Genomic DNA, 16,786 nt, shown 5'->3' on the forward strand with positions numbered 1-16,786 from the left:
GAGAGACGGAGGAGAGAAGCAGTTCATCAACCACCAATGTATGCTTGTTTTGTTTCTCTGTGCACTTTAATGGTGCTAAACTGATTGAGTGTGAAGAGAGAGGGAGCCCAAGACTCATTCCACCAGCCTCCCTCCTCGTCTGCCAGCACACATCTGCTGCTGAGGAGATGGGACTCTAATCCAGAGAGAAGAACTTTATGCCTTGGAGATCAGGCTTCACGGCATGGCAGCCCACATCAGAGCCCTTTGAAAGAGGAGTTGAGACAAACTTTCTCGCTGGAGAATATTCATATTTAGCCTCACACAGCCTGAGAGTTGTCTTCAATTTGGGGTGATGTCCCAGTACTGGTGCAGGCAGGCCCTGCTCCGTGTGGAAGTGGGCATGCTGGTGGCATTCCTGGTGGTCGTTGGCACGGCACAGATCTATGAGAAGAGGGAAGCAGGGTCGTCCTGCTATGGAGGATTTGATCTATACTTTGTTCTGGACAAGTGAGTGTTTCTACCTCTACTTTGTGGCATCAATTGTTTGCTGCATGACTCGTCTGAGTTTGTTTTGACGCCACAGGTGTTCTCTCAAGTTCTCCTCACAGAGCTTCAATGGGCTACTACTTGCCAAGTACATATCTGTCTAATTTATTTTGACGTCACCTGCAAAACTCTGCCTATAGTGCCATGCTGCTTTTAAAAAGCTAGACAGCGAATCACTCAATCAGTAAATCTGCGCATTGTTTTGTAATTGCTTTTCTTTTGTGTATCTGCCACGATACTTAAAAGAACCATCAATGTCTAGACCCATCTTTTTTTAATCAAACGATAATAATTTGAGTTCCAGTCGAATAAACAGTTGGAACTGATGCCCTCAGAATGATTCTGGGTTATCAAGTTGCTGAATATCAATCTGGAAAAATACAAATGACTTAATCTCTAATTGCTTCACTGTTATTTTGCAAACACAGGAGTAGATTTTTACGAGCCCAAATTCCGTGTAGGGGCTGACATACGGGTTGAATTACACTCTTCATTAAACTGTCATGATGAAGCCCCTTAACAGGTCACATTTGTTGCTTCATACTCTTTCAGAGAAGCATTGCGAGAATTAACAAAAAAAAAATCTTATTTATTCAGTGACATCTTCATCTGCAATGCACTCATGCGTTCACTCAGACCCTAAAGTGCACTGCAGGGATTTCTGTTGTCAAACTGCGACCACACTTCACTGTGAGCAGCAGTCCACATTCTATCCCAGTCTCAGCTCTCTCAGCACTTCAGGCTGCAGAACCCTTTCTCCATTAGAGCCAGATGTTCCAAATATCCAGAGTTTTTGGCTGTGTCGCTACACTTAGACTCACATCACTGGATAAATGAAAACATAAGGGGGGAGGAGAAGAGGGGCAGCGCAGTGTGAGAGGAGGCGGAGGTTGTCTCTATCTTACTGACGTCTGCTTAAGTTACTGCGTTCTTTGTGATTCTTTTGTTGAGCCCTGCACCTGTTACAAAGTCTGGACCAGAAGGAAGCCACAAAGCGATCACATAATTCTTCAGCTTTTGTTTGGCACCTGAAAAGTGAGCACATAGCTGGCATCACAAAGGATTAAATACTAAATCGGCTACTCAGAATGAAACACAAAAGTAAAAATTCACCTACTGAAAATCTGAAAATCTGTTCTGTTAAATTAGCACTGAAACCAGTAGTCTTTTACTTTATTATCTGATTGGTTGTAAGTGCTTTATATTGTGTGAGGATCATTTCTGCTTGTTCTTTGTCGAGTGTGATAACAAACTTGAAATCTTGGAATGTTGATGGATGGAAAAAGCTATTTTCAGAATTCACTTTCTGCTCAGAGAAGTTGTGTTGGACATTTCCTCCATTTTCTGATGTTTAATACAAGAAATCAGCAGTTATTATATGTCAGACTAGGATGGGATTTACTCCATTTTTCATCCAGTGTCAGCTGTGATTGTTTCCAGCACTGCGATCCTCTAAGGATATGTTAATGAATAGTCAATTGTATGTTTTTTTCTTTGCTAAAGATGAACTGATTGTGAAATCCTGGGCCAATACCAATACTGATGTTCAAAAGATGAAAATGGTTGACAGCTGGTGCCAGTTGTAATTGCCATTCATTGTTCCTTTATTTTTTATGGAGACAATGAAAAATGTACTTTAAGAAATGACAGAACAATTTAAAAGTACTTAAGTCCATCATCACATTATCATCATCCCTATGAGAAAGCACAAATTATTCATGGAAATCTATTATAAAACATTTATTTGAGACTTTCACTAAAGTTTAAAAACACTTTTTAGTCTATTAGACCAATACCAACTTAATGACTTTTCAGTTCTGAAAATAAATCTTGAAAGTTTCAGCACAAAGTCAATGAAACATGATCAGAACACAGCAGATAAATATGTGCCATCAGCTTATGTTATCCTTGTTGCCGATAGGCCAATTGCAGTCAGGTGGCTAAATACCTGCCAATACCTATAACAAACCAACATATCTGTGCATCCATTACATTAACTTACCTAACAAACAAGAAAATAAAAAAGACTGTAGAAAATTAAAGCTGGTGAAGCAAGTTTTTGTTTACAATGGAAGAACATTCGAGAGTCAAAGGACTTTTCATAATGAGTTGTACAACACAGCCTCTCAGCAGACTGTTACTTATATTGTTAAAAGTCTCTTGAGTGGAAGTGCCATACTAAACAATCTGAGAAGTCTTTTAAATGTTTAAAGCATAACGTTTATTCTCTTATCCCATTCAATATCATTTGATTGAATTTACTGTGTGACTTTGAAAGTGTTGTATCTTCTTCTCAGGTCTGGCAGTGTACAACATTACTGGAATGAGATATATTACTTTGTGGATCATCTGGCTCACAAGTTTATCAGGTATATTCACAGACAAAAGGTGCAACAAAGGGAAAAGTAATTAGCAGATTGTAAAAGATGAAAATCACCTCCCATTCTTTTTTTTTTTCTAGTCCCCAGCTGCGAATGTCTTTTATTGTATTTTCAACAGAAGGAAGGACTCTAATGGCACTAACAGAGGACAGGTGGCACACACATTAACACACCCGTTTTTATTCACAATTTCAGTTTGTATTTTCAGTTTGTATTTTTGTCAATGCAACACCATCAGTGTTCTTTTGTTCTCTGAATGATCAGAGATCAGATTCGAGCTGGGCTGGAGGAGCTGCGCATGGTACAGCCAGGTGGAGACACCTTCATGCACAGAGGATTTCAAAGAGTAAGTCATCTGTTAAGTTAATGTAAAACTGACCCCAACAGTATGGCTTTTACTTTAAATTTATTGCCCTTTGACACCTCAAATCTATCCCCCCCAGGCCAGCGAGCAAATATATTACGCTACTGGAGATGGTGAGCAAAACATCCTCCTCCCTTAAAATTCAATCACAATCAATCATTAAAACTAATAGTCTTCATAATTTAAGTGGTTGAATCATCGTGCAGTTCAAGAAACGGAGACACAGCTGCTCTTTACATCACAATAATGTTCAAAATATTTTTCCTCACAAATTGCTTTGATTCTTCATATAAAATGTTAACGAATGAATAACTAAATGGAAATGTTTAACATTTTCAATGGCAGTTTTTTCTGCTCTTTAGGTTACAGGGCAGCCAGTGTCATCATCGCCCTAACAGATGGGGAACTGAGAGAGAATCAGTTTGACCTGGCCCAAAGAGAGGTGAAAGAAGCGGCATTAATCTAAAGAGTGCTCAAATAATCATTAATTATACTGTCTATGTTTCTCTAAGCTTGTTGGGCTTGTGGCCACATCACACTCAGTGATGTTAGCAGATGTTCCCCAACAGCTGCGGGTGACCTTATATCAGTAGTGACAACACTGATGGAGGCTTGGTTTAGTGAGTGCTTCTCATTTAACTGCGATTTATTTAATGTCTCGTTTTAATTTAGGCTGGCAGAGCACGCCAGCTGGGTGCCACTGTGTACTGTGTTGGAGTGAAAGACTTCAATGAAACACAGGTAAATATGTTAGCTAAGTACCTGATTAATTCATCTATGATCTAAACAATGAATAAAACATTAAGACTCTTTTATTGACAGCTCTCCACTATAGCTGACAGTAAGGATCATGTATTTCCTGTGAACGATGGATTTCAAGAGCTGCAAGGGGTCATTGGTTCGGTAGGAGACATCATAATATTCACAGAGAGCTGCAGTGTCCTGATTAAAGCCTCAATAATTCAGTCTTATCCCCCTTCTGTTCAATCTTTAATGTGATTATTTTCTGTTTCAGATCTTGAAGAGATCATGCATTGAGATCCTGGCTGTAGAGCCTTCCAGTATCTGTGAAGGAGGTAAAGTAACACGAGCCGCACATTGTTCTGGATATGAACACTTGAATTATTTACATTTGATCCTTTAGGTTTATAATGTTCAAAGTTACACACAATTTATTGCCACTTCAGAAAACTTCCAGGTGGTTGTCAGGGGAAACGGTTTCCTTCATGCCCGAGACGTACAGAAAGTTCTCTGCAGCTTCCGCATCAATGACACTGTTACTTTAAGTAAGTGCTTTATTTCTGTGGTATTTTCCATGCTGATACACTTGAACCCAATGTGCAGCATTTCACCAGGAAATTAAATATTGGCAGGAACAGAAACTTACTTTTACTTTACGATTTACTTTGTATTTTTTCAGCATTTGACGTAGTTTGGATTGCAGTATGTGACAGTTAAATCTGATAGTGTAAAGAGTCACTAAATTACCAATACCTTGTGTCGTAACGAAGAATCTCAAAATCAGATTACCAGTTCTGTGTTATCTATAATATTGTTGCACTTCATAAAATAACATTACTCCTCACATTTAAGCCTAAGCCAACATGGTCGTAGATGCGGTTTCTCCCAAAAATGGCTCAGCAAGCTATTTCTGCTTTTCAGTCCCAAACTTCCATCAGAACAGATCACAAATCCACATCTACTCATCTGTGTTACAGCAGAGACTGTCAACAATCCATCAACCCACAATTATCATTTAAATTTTTATTTAAAATTTAGTTTCACAGACTATGTGGAATAGTTATAAGTGGATATGTACATACTCTTTAGATCTTAAGATTTAATCATTTCTTACAAATACTAATAGGATATTAATAAGATATCCTACATTGGATCTGTAGGGTGAACAATTAATTGTGTTTTTTTTAAATTAGCAGCAATTTGGCTTTACGGCAGCTTTCTTTAGTTATAGAGCCAAATATTTCACTCAGGAGTTGGTACAGACCATAAACAGAGTGAATGTTGGACTTCCATCAGTTTGGCAGACATACGTGTGCAGGATATCACTGATGGCAAACATGTTTTCCATATAGTCTTTCCCAGGCAGAAATACTGAAAGTCACACGTGAGAGCTTGTTGTGGAGTTCTGCCCTTAAGAGGCAAAACATCAAATAAAACAAAAACTCATTCATACAGATTTCTTGCTTGCTTTGGATGATACTATTAACTAAAGTAAATCATTTGTGGACAAGTCCACAGTTGGAATAAAAGCCAAATATATCAAATCTAGAGTTTATTATGGGCTTAGTGTTGAAAAAAAAAAATCAGTCAGTCGTAAAACTGAAGACTATAAATGCAATTATAGCAAAACTGGTTTATTTTTTTAAGGCACTAATTCGCTTTTCTGCATCTAACTCACTTTTTCCTCAAGGTGAGAGATTGATGTCACCTTGAATAAAGCATCTAAACGGAGGGAAACAGCTAATGTGGCCTTGCTCAAAGCCACAGCTAAAATACTTTGATTCATAAATGTAGAACATAAAACAGCTGTTTTGGTTTCAGATAACAACAAAAGCTCAGAGGATCTATAAGATGATGTAATTTAGGAGGAGGGACATTTTACATGAATACATGAATTATGAATAATAGAAGTCAGTGGCTGTCCAAAGAATAATATGAAGGCATATGTGAATAATCAGAGCAAATAATCAGCCATCCTTCGCATTGCATACTGAGCACTCTGCAGCCACTTACGTCATTGTGGTGAGTTTATTTTGGCTGCGTGGATGTGGATGGGTGGGGGACAGCTGCTCTTTGTGGGTCACAATGATCATAAACCTCACCCTCCTCAAAAACCATCAGCTCCATCTTCCCCTGCTTCAAATCAGCTGGTATAACGCTCAACACTTCTCAGATGTCTTAAGTGGAATGTGGATCTCATCAGGGACGAGCGCTGTCTTTGCATAAGCTAGACACACACTCAGCCAGGGTAAATAAACCACAGCCCTCCCTCATTTGCTTTACTTTCCATAAAGAGAGGAAGTCCAGGAATTTAATAACAAAAAAACTATTTTGAGGCTTTAAGCTTCTGAAGTTTCGAGACTGGAAGAGAAAAGAAGTAAACTTTTCCTTTGCATCACCAACTTCTCCAGCGATTTACCTCACTGAACACAAGCTTATGGTAATTCTTTTTCCACAGTGAAAAGGCCTTTGGTGGTGAGAGATACGTACCTTCTGTGCCCAGCTCCTATTCTGGAAAAATTTGGAACGTAAGTGATTACTGTTCAAAGACAAGGGCATCGGGTTTATATCAGTTTCAAAAGGCTTAATCATCAACTTTTAAGTAAAAAAACACACTGAAAGGATATCTTTTAACATCATCCATAACTTCTCTTCACGGGATTACGGAATTACTGTATTGCATGACTAATTTGTTCTCAGCTGGCAGAAATTTTTTCCTTCCATTTACAATCACAATCAACCCATGTAAGCAGATTTCTAGAGTTATATTTGCAGAGTGAAAACTTTATGCATAGATTACTATCAAACGCAGGCCCAGGGGCACAAAAAAGAGATAGATGAAGTTGCACATATGACCAGCATGAGATGCAAAGAATCATTAAAAGTTCATTTCAAAAATTGTAGAATACCAAGGCACTCATCTTCTTTGTAGTTAAAATGCCTTTATTTTAATGGGCAAAACATGATTAAAACACTTTGACGCGTTTCGGCATGAAGCCTTCGTCAGGAAGTGAACATTTTCTTGTGTGGCAAAACTGAATTAAAACTGTTCACTTCCTGACGAAGGCTTCATGCCGAAACGCTTCAAAGTGTTTTAATCATGTTTTGCCCATAAAATAAAGGCATTTTAACTACAAAGAAGATGAGTGCCTTGGTATTCTACAACTTTTGAAATTAACAAAACCTGTCACCAAAGAGCACCATCTCTACAAAGTACTAGTTCCAGGTAGCACTCCAATTGGACTTGATTCTCAATCATTAAAAGTTGTTGGGTTACGATAAAAAGACAGATGATGCACAACATCTAGTAGATACACAGTTAGATAAAAACACTCACAAATGTACATCTGGGAGGCTTTTAGTTTTGGGCTTTGATCAGATTGTTCACTTTATTCACTCAATTACTCACCCTTATAGTATTCACTTACTCATGGTTTGGGTCGCCAGCTGCTGCTGCATTTTGGTCACCAGATGAATGCAGTGTTGCTTCATGCCTGTGTGCTAAAAAAATCACAGTTACCTGTCATGTAACCTGGCTCCAACAGGGTACGTATACACCAAATCTGAGGTTATGAACACAAGGTTGCTGTTTTTGATTGAGAACATGTTGTAGCTGGCATCTCTCTCCACAACACTGGGATACAACTTTGACATTTGACAATTGATATAACCCATGAAAAAACAAGTGTCAGTGTCTCTGGCAGAGAAGAGACAATAACACTGTGTCAGCGTCCATTTACCTCCTCTAATCCCCATTATTGAAGGCACATTCATTTACCATCTCGTCATCTCCACAGGTCAGCCACTCTCCACGTCAGCATGAATAATGGCCTCAGCTTCATATCGAGCTCTGTCACAATTACTGCAGTCACTTGTGTAAGTACAGAGGGAACAAAAACAATGAAAATGGTTTCACATTACCTCATAGCACCTGCAAATGAAATCTTACTGTGTTTCTGGCTTCATATGGACCTGTTGCATCATAGGAACTTCATCAACGGCTGTTCTCGTATCAGATGTTTTTAAACTTATATATCGTCAATATTTTTGTCTGTATTTGAAGGTTTTATGCATATACATATATATATATGCATTCATCCAACATCTACCTCTTTCTTGTAGTCTGATGGGACGTTCGTGGCCATTGCACTGCTCATCCTGCTGCTCCTGCTGACCATCGCTCTGTTGTGGTGGTTCTGGCCACTCTGCTGCACTGTGGTATGACTGGGATTAATTCTGATAGATTAACAACATACACATTGTTACTTTTTGCAAATGTAACATAAAATAGGATCCATTGCATGATAAGACTATGATATGACACAGTATAGTTACTCTTTAATGCAAACACAGATTTTTTCTTTTCTTTTCTACTTTGCAGGTTATTCATGAGCCACCGCCTCCAGTAATGGAGGACAGCTCTGTATGTCCCTCTTTTACAGAAATTCTCATTTCAGTTTCTGTAAAGTATTTATAATCATTTCACTTGTTATGTGCGTTTGCTTTCTTTAGGATGATGAGGATGGTTTTCCAAAGAAGAGGTGGCCCACTGTAGACGCGTCATACTACGGAGGTCGTGGGGTTGGGGGCATCAAAAGAATGGAGGTAACCAAGAGGACAAAATGCAAATGGTTTCACTCATTCATTTTGAAAAATGCTTATATTTAACAGTGTAATTTAACAGTGTAATTACCCTCTACCAATAAGTGGAGCGGTTACTTGGAAATAACATTAATGTTCGTGCCATCTCTGACCAATGAACAGGGACAAAGTGGGTCATTATGTGGCTCCCTTAAAATATAGTTACAAAATTCTTTTCACGTCTTATAAATGATTCATCATACTCAGGATCATGCAGTGCATATTAATCAATGAGAACAAGAACTCTGAACTGTGAGTAGTTTTTTTTCTAATATCTACATCTGCCAATGAGGCCGTCTGTTTGCTACTACTGCCTACCCAAAGTTAGGCCATCTGTCTGCAAACTTGTGCCACCCAGGGAAAATTTAATCAAGACCTTGTGGGAAAAGGTAGAGCATGGGCAAAGGAGAAAGCCACAAAATTTGGGCGTATGTCCAGATCACTTTCAAACAGAAAAATATTGACTGTAGAGGTTGTGCTCTGAGTGACTTCCAGTTTGACCAAATTATCACCAAGAATCTCCTTTCACAGGTGAAACCTGAAAACCAAGACAGCTAATTTGGATTGTTACAATAATTCATACACAACAAAATATGTCAAGACAACAGTCAAAAGTAGAAGAATGAGCTTTTAAAATTTTCAAGTAGTTTAGAGGCACAATAAAACCAGGAAATATGTTGCACTCACTTATATCCCCTTTTCTATCTATCCATTTTTAAATGCTAGCAAATTGAACACACTTTTGCGAGATGCAGAGAATACCTTAAAAGGTCACCAGTGTATTACAAACACAGAGAGACAGACAAGCGCACACAGTTAGGGTTACAGCCAATTTAAAATCACCAGTCAACCTAGCATGCACGTCTTTGAACTGTTGAAGGAGGAAGCAGCAACTGGAGAAATCCAACACAGCCACAGACAGACAATGCACACTCCACACAGTAAGAGCCAAACCCTCTTTCTGTGATGTAGCTGTGCCTACCCCCCGCATCTCTGTTGATCATGAAAATCTCTAAAATATTCAAATGAAATCTGACTTTTAATGAGTCTCCATTAACTATTTCCAGGTTCACAGATTAAGCACACTGTATACGAGCTTGACTCCAGCACTCAGTGAGTTAAAAGTAAAAAATGAATGGTGGGAATAAGATCAAGCAGAAGTGCAGCAGGACGGCAGGAGGAAAGCAGCAAATCAATTCTTAAAAGACATGAGCACTCAAGTCCACACTGTACAAGACTGAGTCACATTGTTGTTGTGACTAGCTCTGGCAGCCAGAGAAAGTTGAGACGAGGACATCTGGACAGTAAACTGCCAGCATGGCAGAAATGCACGGTAGAACCAGAGTTATGGTTTCACGGGTCTGACCTTGTGTTATTTATCTGTTGTTGTCGCACAGCAGCTCAGTGCCTAAGGTTAAGCAGTTTGAGATAGAAAAACAAATATTTCAGGAAAAGTAGTATTAAGAAAAGTTGACAGTCTGACATTGGCTCCCTACATGATACCTCAGAGCAGCAGTTTGTAGGAAGCAAACAACAGAAATCATTCAAAGAGAGCTGGGGATCAAGTAGGACCAGATGTGTGCCTCATCTGGGAGGATAAGGTCAAGGAGACAGAAGTCATCTCGTCGGTGTGAAGTGCTTGACAGGGTGGTAGTGCAGTCTGGGGAGTCTGTGAACTTGCTTTAAAGTTGCCAAACACACAGACATAATTCCAAACGCTGCCATGGAAAGTATGCACAACTTCATTTATGTGCTTTTTTCTGCCAAGTTAAAGCCTTTGTGGTTTTTGAGTGGTAGCCGAAAGAGAGCGGAGTTGAGTAATGAACTTCCAAGGTCGCGTTGACTGTGCTGGTTTCACTGTTCACGTGTTGGATCACTCAAGACACTTTAGCCTTTTTAGTGGCTCTTTGAGCATCAAGGTAATTGTGTAAGAGAAGAAAAAGAACTTTCATCATATGAAAACGCATGTGTTACTCACTGTTGTGTGGATTACTGTTTTCAAACAAATCATATCATCATTTGAATGTGATGTGAAAATCAATGATGCGAAACAAAATCGGAGAAAAGAAAAATCCCAATCATACCGAGAAAGGTCTGTGACAATGTCTATTTTGTTTTGGGGTAAATTTATGGGGCCTCTTTCTGTTTCTGCCTCATACCGGGGTTAAGTTGCTATAAAAACCCCTGTAGGTGTGGTCTGAAAAATGTGTGAAGGCCACTCATTTTCATTGCACATTCTTACTTTATTAATGCCAGTTTGAGTGAAGGAAAAGGCGCACACATTGTTTATCCATCTTGACCCTGGTCTCCTGTAGAATGAGGCTGAAGTGTTTAGAATACCTTGTTGTTGGAGGAAAACAGCTTGGGATGATTTTATCTGGTTGGCATATTTGGCTGAGACTTTTAGGCCTGCGTCCAGTCTAAAAGCAATTTTGTGAAAAATCATGAGTCATTCAGACTGTTTCAGTTCTTCATTTGAACAGCCTCTCCAGAAGTTAACTGATCCTCTAGCTTAGGATTGTGGCCCCTCAAATGAGACAGGTCAGGAGGTTTGGTCAATTCAGTAAAATATCCCTCATTTATACCCATCTCCAAGGCCTAATATCTATTTGACCGTTGAATTGTCGTCAAAATTTCTATAGGCATTGATCAGAGGTGAACTTAGCAAATGACACCATATAAAAAAGAAGAATCTCTTAGTGTTTCTTCAGAAAGAAGGTTTTAAAAAATATTTAAAATTATTATAGCTCTCATTTTCTCTTCTTCTTTAATTAGTCAGCTCTGTGTTGGTCTCAGTTCTCAGAGCTTGTGGATACATCCATGTTCAGACACTATGGCTTTCACATACATTTTTTTCCATCCACCGGACACTTTTGTGGCTCCATTCTGCGTGATTACCCATAAAGTTAACGCCGCCAGTTTACTCTCTCAATACTCGTTTCATATAATTATTCTATAAGTGAATTCCTCCTCTAATTGCCACTCGTTACAGGTCATAGTTGGAAGTTTCTGTTTCTGTTCAGGTTCGTTGGGGAGATAAAGGATCAACTGAAGAAGGAGCCAAACTGGAAAAAGCAAAAAACGCTCGAGTTGTGATGCCAGCTCAGGAGTACGATCCACCTCCACCACGGCCTTACTATAACACGCACAAGTCCACTAGTCCCCAGAAGTGGTATTCTCCTATCAAGGTGCTCCAGTTATTCACTTCTATTCAATTTAAATGAATGATATAATAATTATATGAGATATTTACTTTTATGTTTTTGTCTTTTGTACATATTCCTGACACACCTTTTTGAAACTCCCACCAAATACAAGCTTTCTCTTCTGACAAAAAAAACCCTTACAGCTTAGGGTCGGCTTGCTGGTCTTTTTCTGAGCTTTAAAACAAAGCAGGGTCTGTCCTCTGTCAGAGAGATGTATTACTGCCATAAAATGTATTCTTAGGCATGGATCGCATATGTAATTTATGTTACGTACAGATAATGAATTTTCCACATGCTCTGAAAGATCCTTTGATATGTAGGTCTCTTCCTTATGTCGGTTTCTGTCCACCATAACTGAGAAAATATTTCAGTTTCTGTGTTTGTCGGAATGATGTGTTACCAGGAAATAGTTAATAAAATTTGCTTCCTCACATATTAGTCAGCTAGATGGATGGTAATAAGAACCAGACATGGACTGAACTAACCCCCGAGTATGGGATTTATTGAGCGGGTGTTATTTCTAACCAAATACATTCTTTGTTTATCTGTCTCCTTCCTATGCATCTGGAGCAAAAGCACTGCAGATACAGACAGACAGAATCACATCTAAACAGAAGATCTCTTTTTTCATTTCTACTGTACTTGTTTGTTTTATAGAAGAATGCTCACACATGCACACAAATGAACTGTGGTTGTTTTGGGACCATATATAAGTGGTGAACATTTCTCTACAGGGAAAACTGGACGCTCTGTGTGTATTCCTGAGAAAAGGCTATGACAGAGTGTCTGTTATGAGACCATATCCTGGAGACAAGGTGAGACAAGTATCAGCTTATTACACCTGTGTGAAAAGCATGCATATTCAAATGCAAGCATTTAATAAAGATTGTGAGCCGACATCATTCCGTGACAAGGAGAAGTTTGAAGGTTTTAGTGATTGAATGTGTAATCTATGAAAATGTGGACGAGGGAAGCTTGGAGCAAAGTCCTCTGGCTAAAGATCAAACAACAAAGTAGAAAGAAACAAAGCCGAAATCTTATCTGCAGGCATTAACTGTAGGTATTTCCTGAATTTAAATTTAAATTCTCAAATAACAAGGAATGAGACGTCTCGTGTGGCATAGTGAGTAGACAAAGGCACAAAGAAACTGTAGAATTGTCTTAAGGAATGCTTTTGCCTGCAGAAGTCATTAGGAGTAGATGCTGTCCTCCTTCTTCAGCTCCCAGCGTCAGCACGACCGAGCTGGCAGGAATACTGTTTTCTTCCATGACACTCACTGAAAGAGGAATTTCCTTTTTCCATCTGTGGGGAACTGTGCCCCCACCCCTCCCAAATCTGCCAGCTTATGTGGATTTTTTGGTGCCCAGTTTCTTATCCTTAAAGACACATCCAGTTCAATTCTGAACATTTGTACTGACCTGTGCTTACTTTCTTTTTTTCCTCATCACAGGGCAGGTGCATAAACTTCACCCGGAGCCCGTCCTATCCTGCTCCTCGCTACCCCATCTACAACCACCCTTCTACACCTGTCTACACTTTGCCCCACACATTCCAGCATTGTCCATCAGAGGGCAGCCAGCTCCTCCATTTACCCCCCTCGCCAACTTCAACCCTGCCTCCTCTGCCGTCCACGCCTCCCCCATCCTCCAGCAGCTCTCCCATGTACACGCCACCTCCGAACAGAGCCCTGCCCCCGGCCAACACGAGCCCAGTCTCTGCACCCCCCTCACCAACTGGCTCTCTGCCGCCTCCTCCTCAGGGCCCACCCCCTTGCAGGGCGCCTCCTCCATCACGGCCTCCTCCACGCCCCAATCATGAGGTCCACGAAGACTAAGAACCAGAATCTGGAGTATGATCCAACTACAAAATAGAAACCAGCAAGACTTTTTCACTGCATTACACAGAATTACACTGACTTGTGCTCATGACTCGTGTCTATGATGTGCCATGAACTATGACTTTTTATTCTGGAGTCTAGATGGTGAATATATAGTGCAAACATGCTCAGCTTGGCTATTACGTGCAATCAGAGTTAAACATCTTAATGGGGCAGTCATAACAGTGGAACAGAATCTGCTTCAGAAATTGCAACCTTCAAAAAGGTGTCATTTGTAAATAGATATTCATTCATATTACACATTGTATTTCATGGACAATGACAGTCTGATAAAATATGCATTTTTGTAAGATCCACAGATAGGATATATTTTATTTGTTCGGAGCCAAATGAGACGTTTCCTCTGGTTCAAGTCTTCACATTAAGCTACGCTAAAGACTCTCCAGCTCCAGCTTCTCATTCACTGTGTACACCAGTTTCTTTTCATCTAACTTTTGGCAAGCAAGCAAATAAGTGTATTTATCACAGTTAAGATTTAAACATTACAAACATACACACCTTAGAAGAGTTGCTACAGAAACAGTAGTTGATTACATGCTGTTAAACAGACAATTTTAAAGAATGTATTAACATGGCAATAAATCCTTGAGTGTGACCCCAGAGATGTTGATTATAAAGCTGTCAGCAAGTAAGTCTTACATACAGGGAGTTTTGTTTTTGGCTGTTAGAGACTGTTGTTCTGTTACGCTCACACACGTCACCGATGGTAAGTCACCTTGTGAATGATCTGGCACAAGAATTGCAAACTTGCAGATCTCTTGTGATCAGATTAGTTCATACCAACATGATGTGCAATAAATCCTTAAATGATCTCTCTCCTTCTTTTGCTTGAGTCATGACACATCAGTCATATTGTTTTTTTAAATGTTTGTATTTACAAATTGCTGCATGGACGTGTGTTGGTTAGCGCCGTCGCCTCACAGCAAGAGGTTTCTATGTTCTCCCTGTGCTTCCATGGGTTCTCTCCGGGTACTCCGGCTTCCTCCCACTGCCAAAAAATGTGCATGGCAACCTTAACAGACTCATGTCTATGTCATGACTGACAGTATCCAAGCAGGAAAACCACATGTGCAAATAATGTAGCTAATGATCAGGGCCAGCAGGCTGAATTTCATGGCTCAGAAGGACACCAGAATAAAACTGAATCATTGTTAATACTTTTACTAATCAGTCATGTAGCCAATTTAAAAAGACCAATGCACTTTCTAATAAAACGGGAAGATTTTCAGACACAATCTAACATCTGGTGAAGTCAGTTAGTAGCGAGAGTCTGTCTTCAATGAGAGTTGTTCAGAGTTAGAGAGGAGAAAACACTCATCTGATATATTTGCTGATTGTTAGAATAATGGAAAAGTGGATCCAAACAAATTGAGCAGTGAGAAAAGGAATTGAGCCGCAACAGAGTTATAACTGGTAGAAATGCTCAGTCGCTCCATAAATTGATACCGACAGAACCAGGTGATATTCACAGAAAACCTGAGTTTAGCAGCTCTGCTTTACTTTACGGTCCTGGCTAATAATGGAGCAAATGTGCACTCAAATGGAGATTGTTTTTTTTTATCTTGGGTCTACAAGAAAAAAGGAAAAGAATGGGACTAGCTTTTGGCATTATGTAACAGGCCACAGTGCAGCCTGTCAGCTGAGTCTTATTCCACTCAGATCTCCTAAAATAAATCCTGATATACCTTTTCCATGTGTTTATGTTGGACTTTTTTCACATTTGGAAATGCTTTTACAGATGCATGGAGTCAGACTTGCAGTTCTTTGGGTACTGATGATCTCATGGAGGCGTGTCTGAGAAAACTTCAAGAAGCGTAGGCAGGCAGTCGGATTAAAGGCAGACAACCGAAAAAACAAAGACAAAAGCCAGATATAATGCCACGACGATCTGGAAGAGGTGTTGACACAGCTTAACACTTTTACAGTGCTCACCAGAGAGAACTGAAAGGATTGATGACTGGCGGCTATTAGCAGCTTTAATGGACAGTTTTCCTCAAGGATAATATCATAAAATCCCAACTGTGTTTGACAACCAGTTTCTAGTTTTCTCCTTCATAAACTTTATAGATTATGATCAATTCATTTCCCTTTCCTGATGTCCCTTGAAGATAATTGTTTAATAAGATTAAATTCTCATTGCATTGTGTAACATCACAAAATAACATCACAGCTCATGAATGTGTTTCCCTGGAGATCGTTGAAATATGCTTTGCAGTGGCCTCATCTTCCCAACTTGGCCCCAGACACCGTCTACCTTGGCTGTACAAACAATGGCAATCACTGACTTCACACAGTTAATTAGCTCCACATATCTGCAGGTCTATGAGGCACAGAATAGGGACACACAAGCAGCCCTGATCTAATTCAAACCAAACCTGTTAGATTTATCCATTTCAAATTAACCCGACATGTTTACTCTGATGAAATGTAGTCATGACCTGGCTCTCCTTTCTCATTTTCCACACACTCTCTTCAAGAAGATGGATCTTACAAAATCTCAGCTCACATGACATTATGCATAATGCTGATAAAAACAAGTGGCTCATCTTTCAGAGAGACATCTTAACCTTGAATACTTTTCAGCAGGTTTATTAGGGGCTCAAACTGAACTTGATTTGGGGAGTTAAAAGGGATCTTTTTCCATTTTAGCTCAGCATTTTATCTTCTCGTAATCCGAAGAAAGACCAACCAAAAAATGCTAAATGGAAAATACTTTTGTGCTCCAACTCCGCTTTTCAGAAGACAAGACTGTGACAGTTTCACAATCATGCCACACCTCATTTACACAATAAGAGGACAAATTGAAGCTTAAATGTTTCTGTTTGAAGAAAACCAGCTCAACACAACCGTCAAACATCCGACTGTCGATGTTTAACCTAGACAAAAGACACATTGAAATCACAGGTACTCTCTTATGAGCCATCGGATCTTAATGGGTTAAAAACCCTGCAGTGTAGTAATTGTTATTACATAAGCACTGCAAATTTGAACAGGCAGTTGCCACAGATGACTGGACCCCCTAATGTG

The 16,786-nt window shown here is 39.6% G+C and overlaps 1 protein-coding gene across 1 annotated transcript; it reads left to right on the forward strand.

Moving 5' to 3' along the window:
* Positions 1 to 325: 325 nt before the first annotated feature.
* Positions 326 to 14,565, forward strand: antxr1b (ANTXR cell adhesion molecule 1b). Its single transcript, XM_075456445.1, has 18 exons — positions 326 to 489; positions 2,826 to 2,897; positions 2,990 to 3,061; positions 3,174 to 3,255; positions 3,353 to 3,386; positions 3,636 to 3,715; positions 3,946 to 4,014; positions 4,096 to 4,176; positions 4,289 to 4,349; positions 4,461 to 4,559; positions 6,473 to 6,542; positions 7,812 to 7,890; positions 8,137 to 8,232; positions 8,396 to 8,437; positions 8,527 to 8,619; positions 11,679 to 11,843; positions 12,596 to 12,676; positions 13,313 to 14,565. The coding sequence occupies exons 1-18, from the start codon at positions 335 to 337 to the stop codon at positions 13,694 to 13,696; spliced, it is 1,815 nt and encodes a 604-aa protein (XP_075312560.1). The 5' UTR covers positions 326 to 334; the 3' UTR covers positions 13,697 to 14,565.
* The last annotated feature ends 2,221 nt before the right edge of the window (positions 14,566 to 16,786 follow it).

The sequence above is a fragment of the Odontesthes bonariensis genome, chromosome 22 (genome assembly GCF_027942865.1).
Source record: "Odontesthes bonariensis isolate fOdoBon6 chromosome 22, fOdoBon6.hap1, whole genome shotgun sequence".
Lineage (NCBI taxonomy): Eukaryota > Metazoa > Chordata > Actinopteri > Atheriniformes > Atherinopsidae > Odontesthes > Odontesthes bonariensis.